Raw genomic sequence first — 14,142 nt, forward strand, 5'->3', positions numbered from 1 at the left:
GGAGGGGATAGAAGAGGTGAAGGGTAGAACTGGGTCAGAATAGAAGAGGTGAAGGGTAGAACTGGGTCAGAATAGAATAGGTGAAGGGTAGAACTGGGTCAGAATAGAAGAGGTGAAGGGTAGAACTGGGTCAGAATAGAAGAGGTGAAGGGTAGAACTGGGTCAGAATAGAAGAGGTGAAGGGTAGAACTGGGTCAGAATAGAAGAGGTGAAGGGTAGAACTGGGTCAGAATAGAAGAGGTGAAGGGTAGAACTGGGTCAGAATAGAAGAGGTGAGAATAGAAGAGGTGAAGGGTAGAACTGGGTCAGAATAGAAGAGGTGAAGGGTAGAACTGGGTCAGAATAGAAGAGGTGAAGGGTAGAACTGGGTCAGAATAGAAGAGGTGAAGGGTAGAACTGGGTCAGAATAGAAGAGGTGAAGGGTAGAACTGGGTCAGAATAGAAGGGGGTAGAACTGGGTCAGAATAGAAGAGGTGAAGGGTAGAACTGGGTCAGAATAGAAGGGGTGAAGGGTAGAACTGGGTCAGAATAGAAGGGGTGAAGGGTAGAACTGGGTCAGAATAGAAGAGGTGAAGGGTAGAACTGGGTCAGAATAGAAGAGGTGAAGGGTAGAACTGGGTCAGAATAGAAGAGGTGAAGGGTAGAACTGGGTCAGAATAGAAGAGGTGAAGGGTAGAACTGGGTCAGAATAGAAGAGGTGAAGGGTAGAACTGGGTCAGAATAGAAGAGGTGAAGGGTAGAACTGGGTCAGAATAGAAGAGGTGAAGGGTAGAACTGGGTCAGAATAGAAGAGGTGAAGGGTAGAACTGGGTCAGAATAGAAGAGGTGAAGGGTGGGTCAGAATAGAAGAGGTGAAGGGTAGAACTGGGTCAGAATAGAAGAGGTGAAGGGTAGAACTGGGTCAGAATAGAAGAGGTGAAGGGTAGAACTGGGTCAGAATAGAAGAGGTGAAGGGTAGAACTGGGTCAGAATAGAAGAGGTGAAGGGTAGAACTGGGTCAGAATAGAAGAGGTGAAGGGTAGAACTGGGTCAGAATAGAAGAGGTGTAGGGGAGAACTGGGTCAGAATAGAAGAGGTGAAGGGGAGAACTGGGTCAGAATAGAAGAGGTGAAGGGGAGAACTGGGTCAGAATAGAAGGGGTGAAGGGTAGAACTGGGTCAGAATAGAAGAGGTGAAGGGGAGAACTGGGTCAGAATAGAAGAGGTGAAGGGGAGAACTGGGTCAGAATAGAAGGGGTGAAGGGTAGAACTGGGTCAGAATAGAAGGGGTGAAGGGTAGAACTGGGTCAGAATAGAAGGGGTGAAGGGTAGAACTGGGTCAGAATAGAAGGGGTGAAGGGTCAGAACTGGGTCAGAATAGAAGAGGTGAAGGGTAGAACTGGGTCAGAATAGAAGAGGTGAAGGGGAGAACTGGGTCAGAATAGAAGAGGTGAAGGGGAGAACTGGGTCAGAATAGAAGGGGTGAAGGGGAGAACTGGGTCAGAATAGAAGAGGTGTACTGAATAACAAGATGGGCCTCAGACACCTTCTGTGCAGCATCTAGCTGCTCTCTGAGGATCTCTGATCCCTTCTCTCTGATCTCCAGGGATGAGCTCCGAAGGCGGGACACATTGTCTTCATGCTCCCTGCCCCGGGCACCCTCCAGCTGGGCAGCACGCTCCAGCCTGCTGCCCTCTCTGCCCCTGGCCTGGGTACCCTGCTCCTGGGGCCTGGTGGGCCTGGGGTCACCCTGCCCTCCACCCTCCACCCTGGGGATTGGACCTGGCTCCAGGTCTACCAACCTTTAGAAAACATCAAAAGATGAGATTTAAAAACGTGTCTGTTCAGTGCAATGGCTACATGAACATGTAAGCTAACTAGCCCCTTCAGCTGCTTGCTTGAGATATTGAGAAAATTAGGTAGTTAATAGGGGGGGCTCCCGAGTGGCGCAGTGGTCTAAGACACTGCATCTCATCTAGCCTAGTGGTTAGAGCGTTGGACTAGTAACCGAAAGGTTGCAAGATCAAATCCCCGAGCTGAGGTACAAATCTGTCGTTCTGCCCCTGAACAAGGCAATTAACCCACTATTCCTAGGCCGTCATTGAAAATAAGAATTTGTTGTTAACTGACTTGCCTAGTTAAATAAAGGTTTAAATTAGAAGAAAAAAACACAATTGACCCAGCGTGGTTAGGGTTTGAACCATTATAAATAAATGTATTTATAACTTAGCTAAGTAGGTTTAAAAAAAGGAATATAATACAGAATTGGTTGTCAAATTAAATTTTGTTTGTGACATGGAATAAAACAGGTGTAGACTGGATGAAGCTAAATACAGGGAGAACCAGATCAATGTGGAGCTATATACAGGGAGTACCAGTACCAGATCTATGTGGAGCTATATACAGGGAGTACCAGTACCAGATCTATGTGGAGCTATATACAGGGAGTACCAGTACCAGATCTATGTGGAGCTATATACAGGGAGTACCAGATCAATGTGGAACTATATACAGGGAGTACCAGATCAATGTGGAACTATATATAGGGAGTACCAGATCAATGTGGAACTATATACAGGGAGTACCAGATCAATGTGGAACTATATACAGGGAGTACCAGATCAATGTGGAGCTATATACAGGGAGTACCAGATCAATGTGGAACTATATACAGGGAGTACCAGATCAATGTGGAACTATATACAGGGAGTACAAGTACCAGATCAATGTGGGGCTATATACAGGGAGTACCAGTACCAGATCAATGTGGGGCTATATACAGGGAGAACCAGATCAATGTGGAGCTATATAATAATATACAGGGAGAACCAGATCAATGTGGAGCTATATACAGGGAGAACCAGATCAATGTGGAACTATATACAGGGAGTACCAGATCAATGTGGAGCTATATACAGGAGTACCAGATCAATGTGGAGCTATATACAGGAGTACCAGATCAATGTGGAACTATATACAGGAGTACCAGTACCAGATCAATGTGGGGCTATATACAGGGAGTACCAGATCAATGTGGAGCTATATACAGGGAGTACCAGATCAATGTGGGCTATATACAGGGTAGTACCAGATCAATGTGGAGCTATATACAGGAGTACCAGATCAATGTGGAGCTATATACAGGGAGTACCAGATCAATGTGGAACTATATACAGGGAGTACCAGTACCAGATCAATGTGGGGCTATATACAGGGAGTACCAGATCAATGTGGAGCTATATACAGGGAGTACCAGTACCAGATCAATGTGGGGCTATATACAGGGAGTACCAGATCAATGTGGAGCTATATACAGGGAGTACCAGTACCAGATCAATGTGGAGCTATATACAGGGAGTACCAGATCAATGTGGAGCTATATACAGGGAGTACCAGATCAATGTGGGGCTATATACAGGGAGTACCAGATCAATGTGGAGCTATATACAGGGAGTACCAGTACCAGATCAATGTGGGGCTATATACAGGGAGAACCATATCAATGTGGGGCTATATACAGGGAGAACCAGATCAATGTGGGGCTATGTACAGGGAGTACCAGTACCAGATCAATGTGGGGCTATATACAGGGAGTACCAGATCAATGTGGGGCTATGTACAGGGAGTACCAGTACCAGATCAATGTGGAACTATATACAGGGAGTACCAGTACCAGATCAATGTGGGGCTATATACAGGGAGTACCAGATCAATATGGAGCTATATACAGGGAGAACCAGATCAATGTGGAGCTATATACAGGAGTACCAGATCAATGTGGAGCTATATACAGGGAGTACCAGATCAATGTGGAGCTATATACAGGGAGTACCAGATCAATATGGAGCTATATACAGGGAGTACCAGATCAATGTGGAGCTATATACAGGGAGTACCAGATCAATGTGGAGCTATATACAGGAGTACCAGATCAATATGGAGCTATATACAGGAGTACCAGATCAATGTGGAGCTATAAACAGGAGTACCAGATCAATGTGGAGCTATATACAGGGAGTACCAGATCAATATGGAGCTATATACAGGGAGAACCAGATCAATGTGGAGCTATATACAGGGAGTACCAGATCAATGTGGAGCTATATACAGGAAGTACCAGTACCAGATCAATGTGGAGCTATATACAGGGAGTACCAGTACCAGATCAATGTGGAGCTATATACAGGGAGTACCAGATCAATGTGGGGCTATATACAGGGAGTACCAGATCAATGTGGGGCTATATACAGGGAGTACCAGTACCAGATCAATGTGGAGCTATATACAGGGAGTACCAGATCAATGTGGAGCTATATACAGGGAGTACCAGATCAAAGTGGAGCTATATACAGGAAGTACCAGTACCAGATCAATGTGGAGCAATATACAGGAGTACCAGTACCAGATCAATGTGGAGCTATATACAGGAGTACCAGATCAATGTGGGGCTATATACAGGAGTACCAGTACCAGATCAATGTGGAGCTATATACAGGGAGTACCAGATCAATGTGGAGCTATATACAGGGAGTACCAGTACCAGATCAATGTGGGGCTATATACAGGAGTACCAGTACCAGATCAATGTGGGGCTATATACAGGAGAACCAGATCAATGTGGAGCTATATACAGGGAGTACCAGATCAATGTGGAGCTATATACAGGGAATACCAGTACCAGATCAATGTGGGGCTATATACAGGAGTAACAGTACCAGATCAATGTGGGGCTATATACAGGAGTACCAGTACCAGATCAATGTGGGGCTATATACAGGGAGAACCAGATCAATGTGGGGCTATATACAGGAGAACCAGATCAATGTGGAGCTATGTACAGGAGTACCAGTACCAGATCAATGTGGGGCTATATACAGGGAGTACCAGATCAATGTGGGGCTATATACAGGGAGAACCAGATACAATGTGGAGCTATATACAGGGAGAACCAGATCAATGTGGGGCTATATACAGGAGAACCAGTACCAGATCAATGTGGGGCTATATACAGGGAGTACCAGTACCAGATCAATGTGGGGCTATATACAGGGAGTACCAGATCAATGTGGGGCTATGTACAGGGAGTACCAGTACCAGATCAATGTGGAACTATATACAGGGAGTACCAGTACCAGATCAATGTGGGGCTATATACAGGGAGTACCAGATCAATGTGGAGCTATATACAGGGAGTACCAGATCAATGTGGAGCTATATACAGGGAGTACCAGATCAATGTGGAGCTATATACAGGGAGTACCAGATCAATGTGGAGCTATATACAGGGAGTACCAGATCAATGTGGAGCTATATACAGGGAGTACCAGATCAATGTGGAGCTATATACAGGAGTACCAGATCAATGTGGAGCTATATACAGGAGTACCAGATCAATATGGAGCTATATACAGGGAGTACCAGATCAATGTGGAGCTATATACAGGAGTACCAGATCAATGTGGAGCTATATACAGGGAGTACCAGATCAATGTGGAGCTATATACAGGAGTACCAGATCAATATGGAGCTATATACAGGGAGTACCAGATCAATGTGGAGCTATAAACAGGGAGTAGTACCAGATCAATGTGGAGCTATATACAGGGAGTACCAGATCAATATGGAGCTATATACAGGGAGAACCAGATCAATGTGGAGCTATATACAGGGAGTACCAGATCAAAGTGGAGCTATATACAGGAAGTACCAGTACCAGATCAATGTGGAGCAATATACAGAGAGTACCAGTACCAGATCAATGTGGAGCTATATACAGGGAGTACCAGATCAATGTGGGGCTATATACAGGGAGTACCAGTACCAGATCAATGTGGAGCTATATACAGGGAGTACCAGATCAATGTGGAGCTATATACAGGGAGTACCAGATCAAAGTGGAGCTATATACAGGAAGTACCAGTACCAGATCAATGTGGAGCTATATACAGGAAGTACCAGATCAATGTGGAGCTATATACAGGGAGTACCAGATCAATGTGGGGCTATATACAGGGAGTACCAGTACCAGATCAATGTGGGGCTATATACAGGGAGAACCAGATCAATGTGAAGCTATATACAGGGAGTACCAGTACCAGATCAATGTGGGGCTATATACAGGGAGTACCAGTACCAGATCAATGTGGGGCTATATACAGGGAGAACCAGATCAATGTGGAGCTATATACAGGGAGTACCAGATCAATGTGGAGCTATATACAGGGAGTACCAGTACCAGATCAATGTGGGGCTATATACAGGGAGTACCAGTACCAGATCAATGTGGGGCTATATACAGGGAGAACCAGATCAATGTGGGGCTATATACAGGGAGAACCAGATCAATGTGGGGCTATGTACAGGGAGAACCAGATCAATGTGGGGCTATGTACAGGGAGTACCAGTACCAGATCAATGTGGGGCTATATACAGGGAGTACCAGATCAATGTGGGGCTATATACAGGGAGAACCAGATACATGTGGAGCTATATACAGGGAGTACCAGATCAATGTGGGGCTATATACAGGGAGTACCAGTACCAGATCAATGTGGGGCTATATACAGGGAGTACCAGTACCAGATCAATGTGGGGCTATATACAGGAGTACCAGATCAATGTGGAGCTATATACAGGGAGTACCAGTACCAGATCAATGTGGAGCTATATACAGGGAGTACCAGTACCAGATCAATGTGGGGCTATATACAGGGAGTACCAGATCAATGTGGGGCTATATACAGGGAGTACCAGTACCAGATCAATGTGCAGAGGTACTAATTATTTGAGATAGGGTCTGAATACTTTCCCGAGTGCACTTTCTCTTCCTCAACATTTTGTTCAGTTAAAGACTTGTTCTAAAATGTATTGAATACTAACAAATCCTCATTCTACACACAATACCCCATAAACACAGATCGAAAACGGTTGTTTTGATTTTTTTGCTAGTATTTTAAACAGAAATACCTTATTTATTTAAGTAATCAGACCCTTTGCTGTGAGACTCAACATTTAGCTCAGGTGCATCTGTCTCCATTGATCATCCTTGTGGTAAATTCAATTGATTGGACATGATTTGGAAATGCACAAACCTGTCTATCTATGGTCACACAGTTGACAGTACATGTGAGAACAAACACCAAGCCATGAGGTAGAAGGAATTATTCGCAGAGGTCTGAGACAGGATTGTGTTGAGGTACAGATCTGGGGAAGAGTACCAAAACATTTCTGCAGCATTGAAGCTCCCCAAGAACAGTGACCTCCATTTTCAAATGGAATAATTCCAGAGTTCCTCTGTGGCGATGGGAGAACCTTCCAGAAGGACAACCATCTCTGCAGCACTCAACCAATCAGGCCTTTATGGTAGAGTGGCCAGACGGATGCCACTCCTCAGTAAAAGGCACGGGGCAGACCGCTTAGAGTTTGCCAAAAAGGCACCTAAAGGAGCCTGTGACTATGAGAAACAAGATGCTCTGGTCTGATGAAACCAAGATTGAACTCTTTGGCCTGAATGCCAAGCGTCACATCTGGATGAAACCTGGCACCATCCCTACGGTGAAGCATGGTGGTGGCAGCATCATGTTGTGGGACGTTTTTCAGTGGCAGGGACTGGGAGACTAGTCAGGATCGGGGGAAAGATGAACAGCGCAAAGTACAGCGAGATCCTTGATGAAAACCTGCTCCAGAGCGCTCAGGACCTCAGACTGGAGTGAAGGTTCACCTTCCAACAGGACAAAGACCCTAAGCACACAGCCAAGAAAACACAGGAGTGGCTTCGGGTCAAGTCTCTGAATGTCCTTGACTGGCCCAGGCAGAGCACGGACTTGAACCTGATCGAACATCTCTGGAGAGACCTGAAAATAGCTGTGCAGCGACGCTCAAAATCCAAACTGACGGAGCTTGAGAGGATCTGCAGGGAAGAATGGGAGAAACTCCCCCAAATACAGTTGTGCCAAGCTTGTAGCGCCAAACCCAAGAACACTCAAGGCTGTAGTCACTGCCAAAGGTGCTTCAACAAAGTACTGAGTAAACGGTCTGAATACTTATGTAAATGTGATATTTCCGGGTTTTTGCTTTGTCATTATTGGGTATTGCGTGTAGAATAAGGCTGTAATGGTAACAAAATGTGGAAAAGGTCAAGGGGTCTGAATACTTTCAGAATGCACTGTAGACATGTACATGAAGGCAGGGTAACGTGACTAGACATCAGGATAGATAATAATAAGGTATTAGAGGTAGATATGTACATGAAGGCAGGGTAAAGTGACTAGGCATCAGGATAGATAATAATAAGGTATTTGAGGTAGATATGTACATGAAGGCAGGGTAACGTGACTAGACATCAGGATAGATAATAATAAGGTATTTGAGGTAGATATGTACATGAAGGCAGGGTAAAGTGACTAGACATCAGGATAGATAATAATAAGGTATTAGAGGTAGATATGTACATGAAGGCAGGGTAACGTGACTAGACATCAGGATAGATAATAATAAGGTATTAGAGGTAGATATGTACATGAAGGCAGGGTAAAGTGACTAGACATCAGGATAGATAATAATAATAATAATAAGGTATTTGAGGTAGATATGTACATGAAGGCAGGGTAAAGTGACTAGACATTAGGTTAGATAATAATAAGGTATTTGAGGTAGATATGTACATGAAGGCAGGGTAAAGTGACTAGACATCAGGATATATAATAATAAGCTATTAGAGGTAGATATGTACATGAAGGCAGGGTAAAGTGACTAGACATTAGGATAGATAATAATAAGGTATTTGAGGTAGATATGTACATGAAGGCAGGGTAAAGTGACTAGACATTAGGATAGATAATAATAAGGTATTTGAGGTAGATATGTACATGAAGGCAGGGTAAAGTGACTAGACATTAGGATAGATAATAATAAGGTATTTGAGGTAGATATGTACATGAAGGCAGGGTAAAGTGACTAGACATCAGGATAGATAATAATAAGGTATTAGAGGTAGATATGTACATGAAGGTAAAGTGACTAGACATCAGGATAGATAATAATAAGGTATTTGAGGTAGATATGCACATGAAGGCAGGGTAAAGTGACTAGACATCAGGATAGATAATAATAAGGTATTTGAGGTAGATATGTACATGAAGGCAGGGTAAAGTGACTAGACATCAGGATAGATAATAATAAGGTATTTGAGGTAGATATGTACATGAAGGCAGGGTAAAGTGACTAGACATCAGGATAGATAATAATAAGGTATTTGAGGTAGATATGTACATGAAGGCAGGGTAATGTGACTAGACATCAGGATAGATAATAATAAGGTATTGGAGGTAGATATGAAGGCAGGGTAAATGTGACTAGACATCAGGATAGATAATAAGGTATTTGAGGTAGATATGTACATGAAGGCAGGGTAATGTGACTAGACATCAGGATAGATAATAATAAGGTATTTGAGGTTGATATGTACATGAAGGCAGGGTAAAGTGACTAGACATCAGGATAGATAATAATAAGGTATTTGAGGTAGATATGTACATGAAGGCAGGGTAAAGTGACTAGGCATCAGGATAGATAATAATAATAATAATAATAATAATAATAAGAGAAAAAAATAAAAGTAGCAGCAGCAGATAATGAATGTGAAAGTGTGCGCGCGTGCACGTGTGTTGTCTCGATATGCGTGTGTAATCGGGGGCGGGGTATCAGTGTGGTGTGCGTTTATATAGACGTGTTGTTGTGAATAGAATCAGTGAAAGAGCAATTCAGATGATAGCCATGATCAACAACTAGATTCAGGCCCTGGACGATTGTTTTGTTTGTTTTTGATTTTTTTGAGCGATGGTCAGGGTGCCTGAACCTAATGACAAAATACTTTGTAGACTGCAAACTGACCGCGAGAAGCCCACACATATTTAATATTTGACTAAAGTATTGGGAAGGTGTTAATGTTTTGTACACTGTGTTAATCTCAAGTTAACGTCACGTGCACATGTAACAGTGAAATGCCGTTCTTGCTAACTTTAACCCCTAAAATGCAGTCATCGATAACAATGTAATACTAGGAAAAAACAACAAGGGTATAACAAAAGCACGCAAGATATACAAATAAGAAGAACACACTTAGGTAAACAGGGTCCGTTCCAGTAGCATATTTCCAATGATATTGGATCCATAGAGGTAGATATGTATAGGGGTAAGGTGACTAGGAATCAGAACATATGATATACAATATATCTCTATTATAAACTGGGTGGTTCGATCCCTGAATTGGCTGACAGCCGTTGTATATCCTGATCGTATCATAATGTGATTCATAACATGAATCCAACGTCTGCCTATTTGTGCTGATCACGTTTGTCTAGAAGTACACGCGTCGTTATCAATGATTATGCTGAAAATATAATTGAAAACAATAACATTATAAAACATCACACCGTCGTTTAAGAATCGCAACAACATGCGAGGCTGAACTTGTCCTAATGTCATTATGTCAATCGGAGCAGCACACATTCACCGGGTTTCCCATTCCAGCTCTCCGCCCTTACCCTCTCACCACCCGGCTAGAAGATTCACCTCGTACCGTCGCCGTGACCTCGATGGCATCCGTTTATGTTTCCACGAATTCCATAAATTGTTACAGTAACCGTTTACTTGCTGACGATATTATTCCATTTAGAAGGATGCAATCGTTTCAAAAACAATGTTACTATTAAATAATGTTGACGAAACGCTATGGGCTACAATGTTTCATCGAGATATCAAACTGGGTAAAGTTAGTCGAATGTTATTTTGTTCCTCAAGTTTTGAGTCGCTGTATACGACGTTGTTTGCGATGCGTTGTAAGATAGTCTATTTTCATTCCTGCTCATTCCGATTGCAAAAAGGGACGAGATGTGTTGTCAATTTGCCGCAAGTCACATGATGACAGGCATCCTCCCGTCCCAACCCGTTTCCAGTTTAAAAAGAAACGTGACCGAATATTTCCCTAGGGTGTTGTTAGAACACATTATTGTCAAACAGAATAATCGCGTTCACCGTATATCTGATATATGACTTTTATGTGGTACAAAATGAAGATTCGTTATGGTTATATGAAGACAATCCTAAAAGCTACAGGCTCGGAACCAACCTTCAGCTGTGAAGGACAATAACAAATCAAACCCATAATGGTGTCTTTACCTTCCAACCTCACACCTCTCTTCTTTAGTCTCCTCTCGGTGGGAGTGATATTTGGCTCTCCCTCTCTTCTGAGCCTGCTCTAGAACACTGGGTTTACCATAGAACGTGGTGTTGGAGTATACCTGGATACCAGATCTGGCTGATACGAGAACCTCATACCCTGGATTGGTGACAGAGGCAAGGGGTGGAGAGGAGGACAGCTGGACACTGTGGAGACCCTCAAACGCATCCATGTTTTCCAGGCAGAGTCACTAATCCAACTGCAGTTTAACGTCACTTCAGTTACTGTGAAGGTTGTGGCTTCTGTGAAGTCATGATTAAGGGAAGAGTTCTTCCACCTTCTTCTATCTTTTACTTTATCTCTTGTGTCTGGTGTTGTAGGAGGACCCCTCACTTGAGTAGTCTGAAACACACTTTCCTTGTGTCCACATTCTTTACCTGGGAAAACATAAAAAAGACATGTAACATTAATAGAATAAATGATAATAGATTAGAATATAATATATTATAATTGAATTTAATAGAAATTACTTCGGTGGACATTCAACCTACCGAATCAATGAGGTCCTAGGCCTAATTTTAATCAACTGACCAGTTCACTCCACTCCCACCCGGGGACTTCAACTCGCCCCTCTCCTGGCCAAATGAAACACCTCTCCCACCCGGGGACTTCAACTCGCCCCTCTCCTGGCCAAATGAAACACCTCTCCCACCCGGGGACTTCAACTCGCCCCTCTCCTGGCCAAATGAAACTCCACTCCCACCTGGGGACTTCAACTCGCTCCTCTCCTGGCCAAATGAAACACCTCTCCCACCCGGGGACTTCAACTCACCCCTCTCCTGGCCAAATGAAACTCCACTCCCACCCGGGGACTTCAACTCACCCCTCTCCTGGCCAAATGAAACTCCACTCCCACCCGGGGACTTCAACTCACCCCTCTCCTGGCCAAATGAAACACCTCTCCCACCCGGGGACTTCAACTCGCCCCTCTCCTGGCCAAATGAAACTCCATTCCCACCTGGGGACTTCAACTCGCCCCTCTCCTGGCCAAATGAAACTTAATTTGTTCTTTTCTTTCATATAAATATAAATATTCACGCTAAACAATGGGCATACTTATCAAATTGCGCTTTTATGTCATGTAAGCCTATTAATTTAGGATGGGTTATTTATTCAGACAAGTTTACAGATTGACTGGCTATACAGAGTATGGACTGGCTATACAGAGTATGGACTGGCTATACAGAATATGGACTGGCTATACAGAGTATGGACTGGCTTACAGAATATGGACTGGCTATACAGAATATGGACTGGCTATACAGAGTATGGACTGGCTATACAGAGTATGGACTGGCTATACAGAGTATGGACTGGCTATACAGAGTATTGACTGGCTATACAGAGTATGGACTGGCTATACAGAGTATGGACTGGCTATACAGAGTATGGACTGGCTATACAGAGTATGGACTGGCTATACAGAATATGGACTGGCTATACAGAGTATGGACTGGCTATACAGAGTATGGACTGGCTATACAGAGTATGGACTGGCTATACAGAATATGGACTGGCTATACAGAATATGGACTGGCTATACAGAATATGGACTGCTCTGCAAACGTTTGACAATGGAATGCAGAAGGTATAGCAACTCACCATGTATTGTCCAAACTTGGTAATCAATTAATGGCAAAATACTGTACAAAATACTGTACAAAATACTGAAAATGTTCTTAATCTTAGTAACACTGCAACTTTCATTCGACCGAAAGTTGCAGTGGACAGAAAAAAACAGCACAGTCCGAAGTTCACTCTCCTGTTCAGTTCCTGTCATTGTTCTCTTCATCCACAGTGAACCGGTTAATATTACTAACACCTCACGCCTCCTGCTGACCTGCAATGCACATTGCTACCCCCAGGTGGCGATGGAGCGGTTTGAATCACAATTACACTATACGACCAAAAGTATGTGGACACCTGCTCGTCAACATCTCATATCAAAGTCATGGGCATTAATATGGAGTTGGAACCCCCCCCCTTTGCTGCTATAACAGCCTCCACTATTTTGGGAAGGCTTTCCACTAGATGTGGGAACATTGCTGTGGGGACTTGCTTCCACTCAGCCACAAGGGCATTAGTCAAATCGGGCACTGATGTTGGGCGAATAGGCCTGGCTCGCAGTCGCCATTCCAGTTCATCCCAAAGGCGTTCGATGGGGTTGAGGTCAGGACTCTGTGCAGGCCAGTCAAGTTCTTCCACACCGATCTCGACAAACCATTCCTGTATGGATCCCACTTTGTGCACGGGGGGGGGCATTGTCATGCTGAAACAGGAAAGGGCCTTCCCCAACCTGTTGCCACAAAGTTGGAAGCACAGAATTGTTTAGAATGTCATTGTATGCTGTAACATTAATATTTCCCTTCATTGGACCTAAGGGGCCTAGCCCAAACCATGAAAAACAGCCCCAGACCATTATTCCTCCTCCACCAAACTTTACAGTTGGCACTATGCATTGGGGCATCCTTTCCTCTCCTTTCAGAGGTCTACGAGCCCTCATTCTCCTTTCGGAGGTCTACGAGTCCCTCATTCTCCTTTCGGAGGTCTACGAGTCCCTCATTCTCCTTTCGAAGGTCTACGAGTCCCTCATTCTCCTTTCGGAGATCTACGAGTCCCTCATTCTCCTTTCGGAGATCTACGAGTCCCTCATTCTCCTTTCGGAGATCTACGAGTCCCTCATTCTCCTTTCGGAGATCTACGAGTCCCTCATTCTCCTTTCGGAGATCTACGAGTCCCTCATTCTCCTTTCGGAGACCTACGAGTCCCTCATTCTCCTTTCGAAGGTCTACGAGTCCCTCATTCTCCTTTCGAAGGTCTACGAGTCCCTCATTCTCCTTTCGGAAATCAACGAGTCCCTCATTCTCCTTTCGGAAATCTACGAGTCCCTCATTCTCCTTTCGGAGATCTACGAGTCCTTCATTC

At 43.9% G+C, this 14,142-nt stretch overlaps 1 protein-coding gene and 1 long non-coding RNA gene across 52 annotated transcripts in view; one reads left to right on the plus strand and one right to left on the minus strand.

Annotated features, from left to right (window-relative positions):
- rab3il1 (RAB3A interacting protein (rabin3)-like 1) overlaps positions 1-12,984 on the minus strand; it is a 39,034-nt gene extending 26,050 nt beyond the window's left edge. For 49 of the 50 annotated variants that reach the window (XR_008081048.1, XR_008081018.1, XR_008081005.1 and 46 more), the window contains exons 1-3: positions 12,820-12,984; positions 11,157-11,594; positions 1,525-1,780 (exon numbers count right to left, since the gene is read on the minus strand). Coding sequence is in view for 1 of the 50 variants with exons in the window: in XM_052480984.1 (XP_052336944.1) it covers positions 1,525-1,780; positions 11,157-11,389 (489 nt within the window). In the remaining 49 variants the exon portion in view is untranslated. The remainder of the gene's footprint in view (positions 1-1,524; positions 1,781-11,156; positions 11,595-12,819) is intronic. The other variant, XM_052480984.1, reaches the window with a different exon arrangement.
- On the plus strand, positions 12-1,122 carry LOC127912145 (uncharacterized). 2 transcript variants are annotated; one of them, XR_008081052.1, is made up of 4 exons: positions 12-240; positions 288-415; positions 570-793; positions 852-1,122. It is a non-coding gene; the product is annotated as an uncharacterized LOC127912145 (long non-coding RNA). The 2 variants fall into 2 exon arrangements; XR_008081051.1 differs by lacking the exon at positions 288-415 and having other exon boundaries at positions 12-272.
- Positions 12,985-14,142: the final 1,158 nt, after the last annotated feature.

This window comes from Oncorhynchus keta, chromosome 26 (genome assembly GCF_023373465.1).
Source record: "Oncorhynchus keta strain PuntledgeMale-10-30-2019 chromosome 26, Oket_V2, whole genome shotgun sequence".
NCBI classification, from domain to species: domain Eukaryota; kingdom Metazoa; phylum Chordata; class Actinopteri; order Salmoniformes; family Salmonidae; genus Oncorhynchus; species Oncorhynchus keta.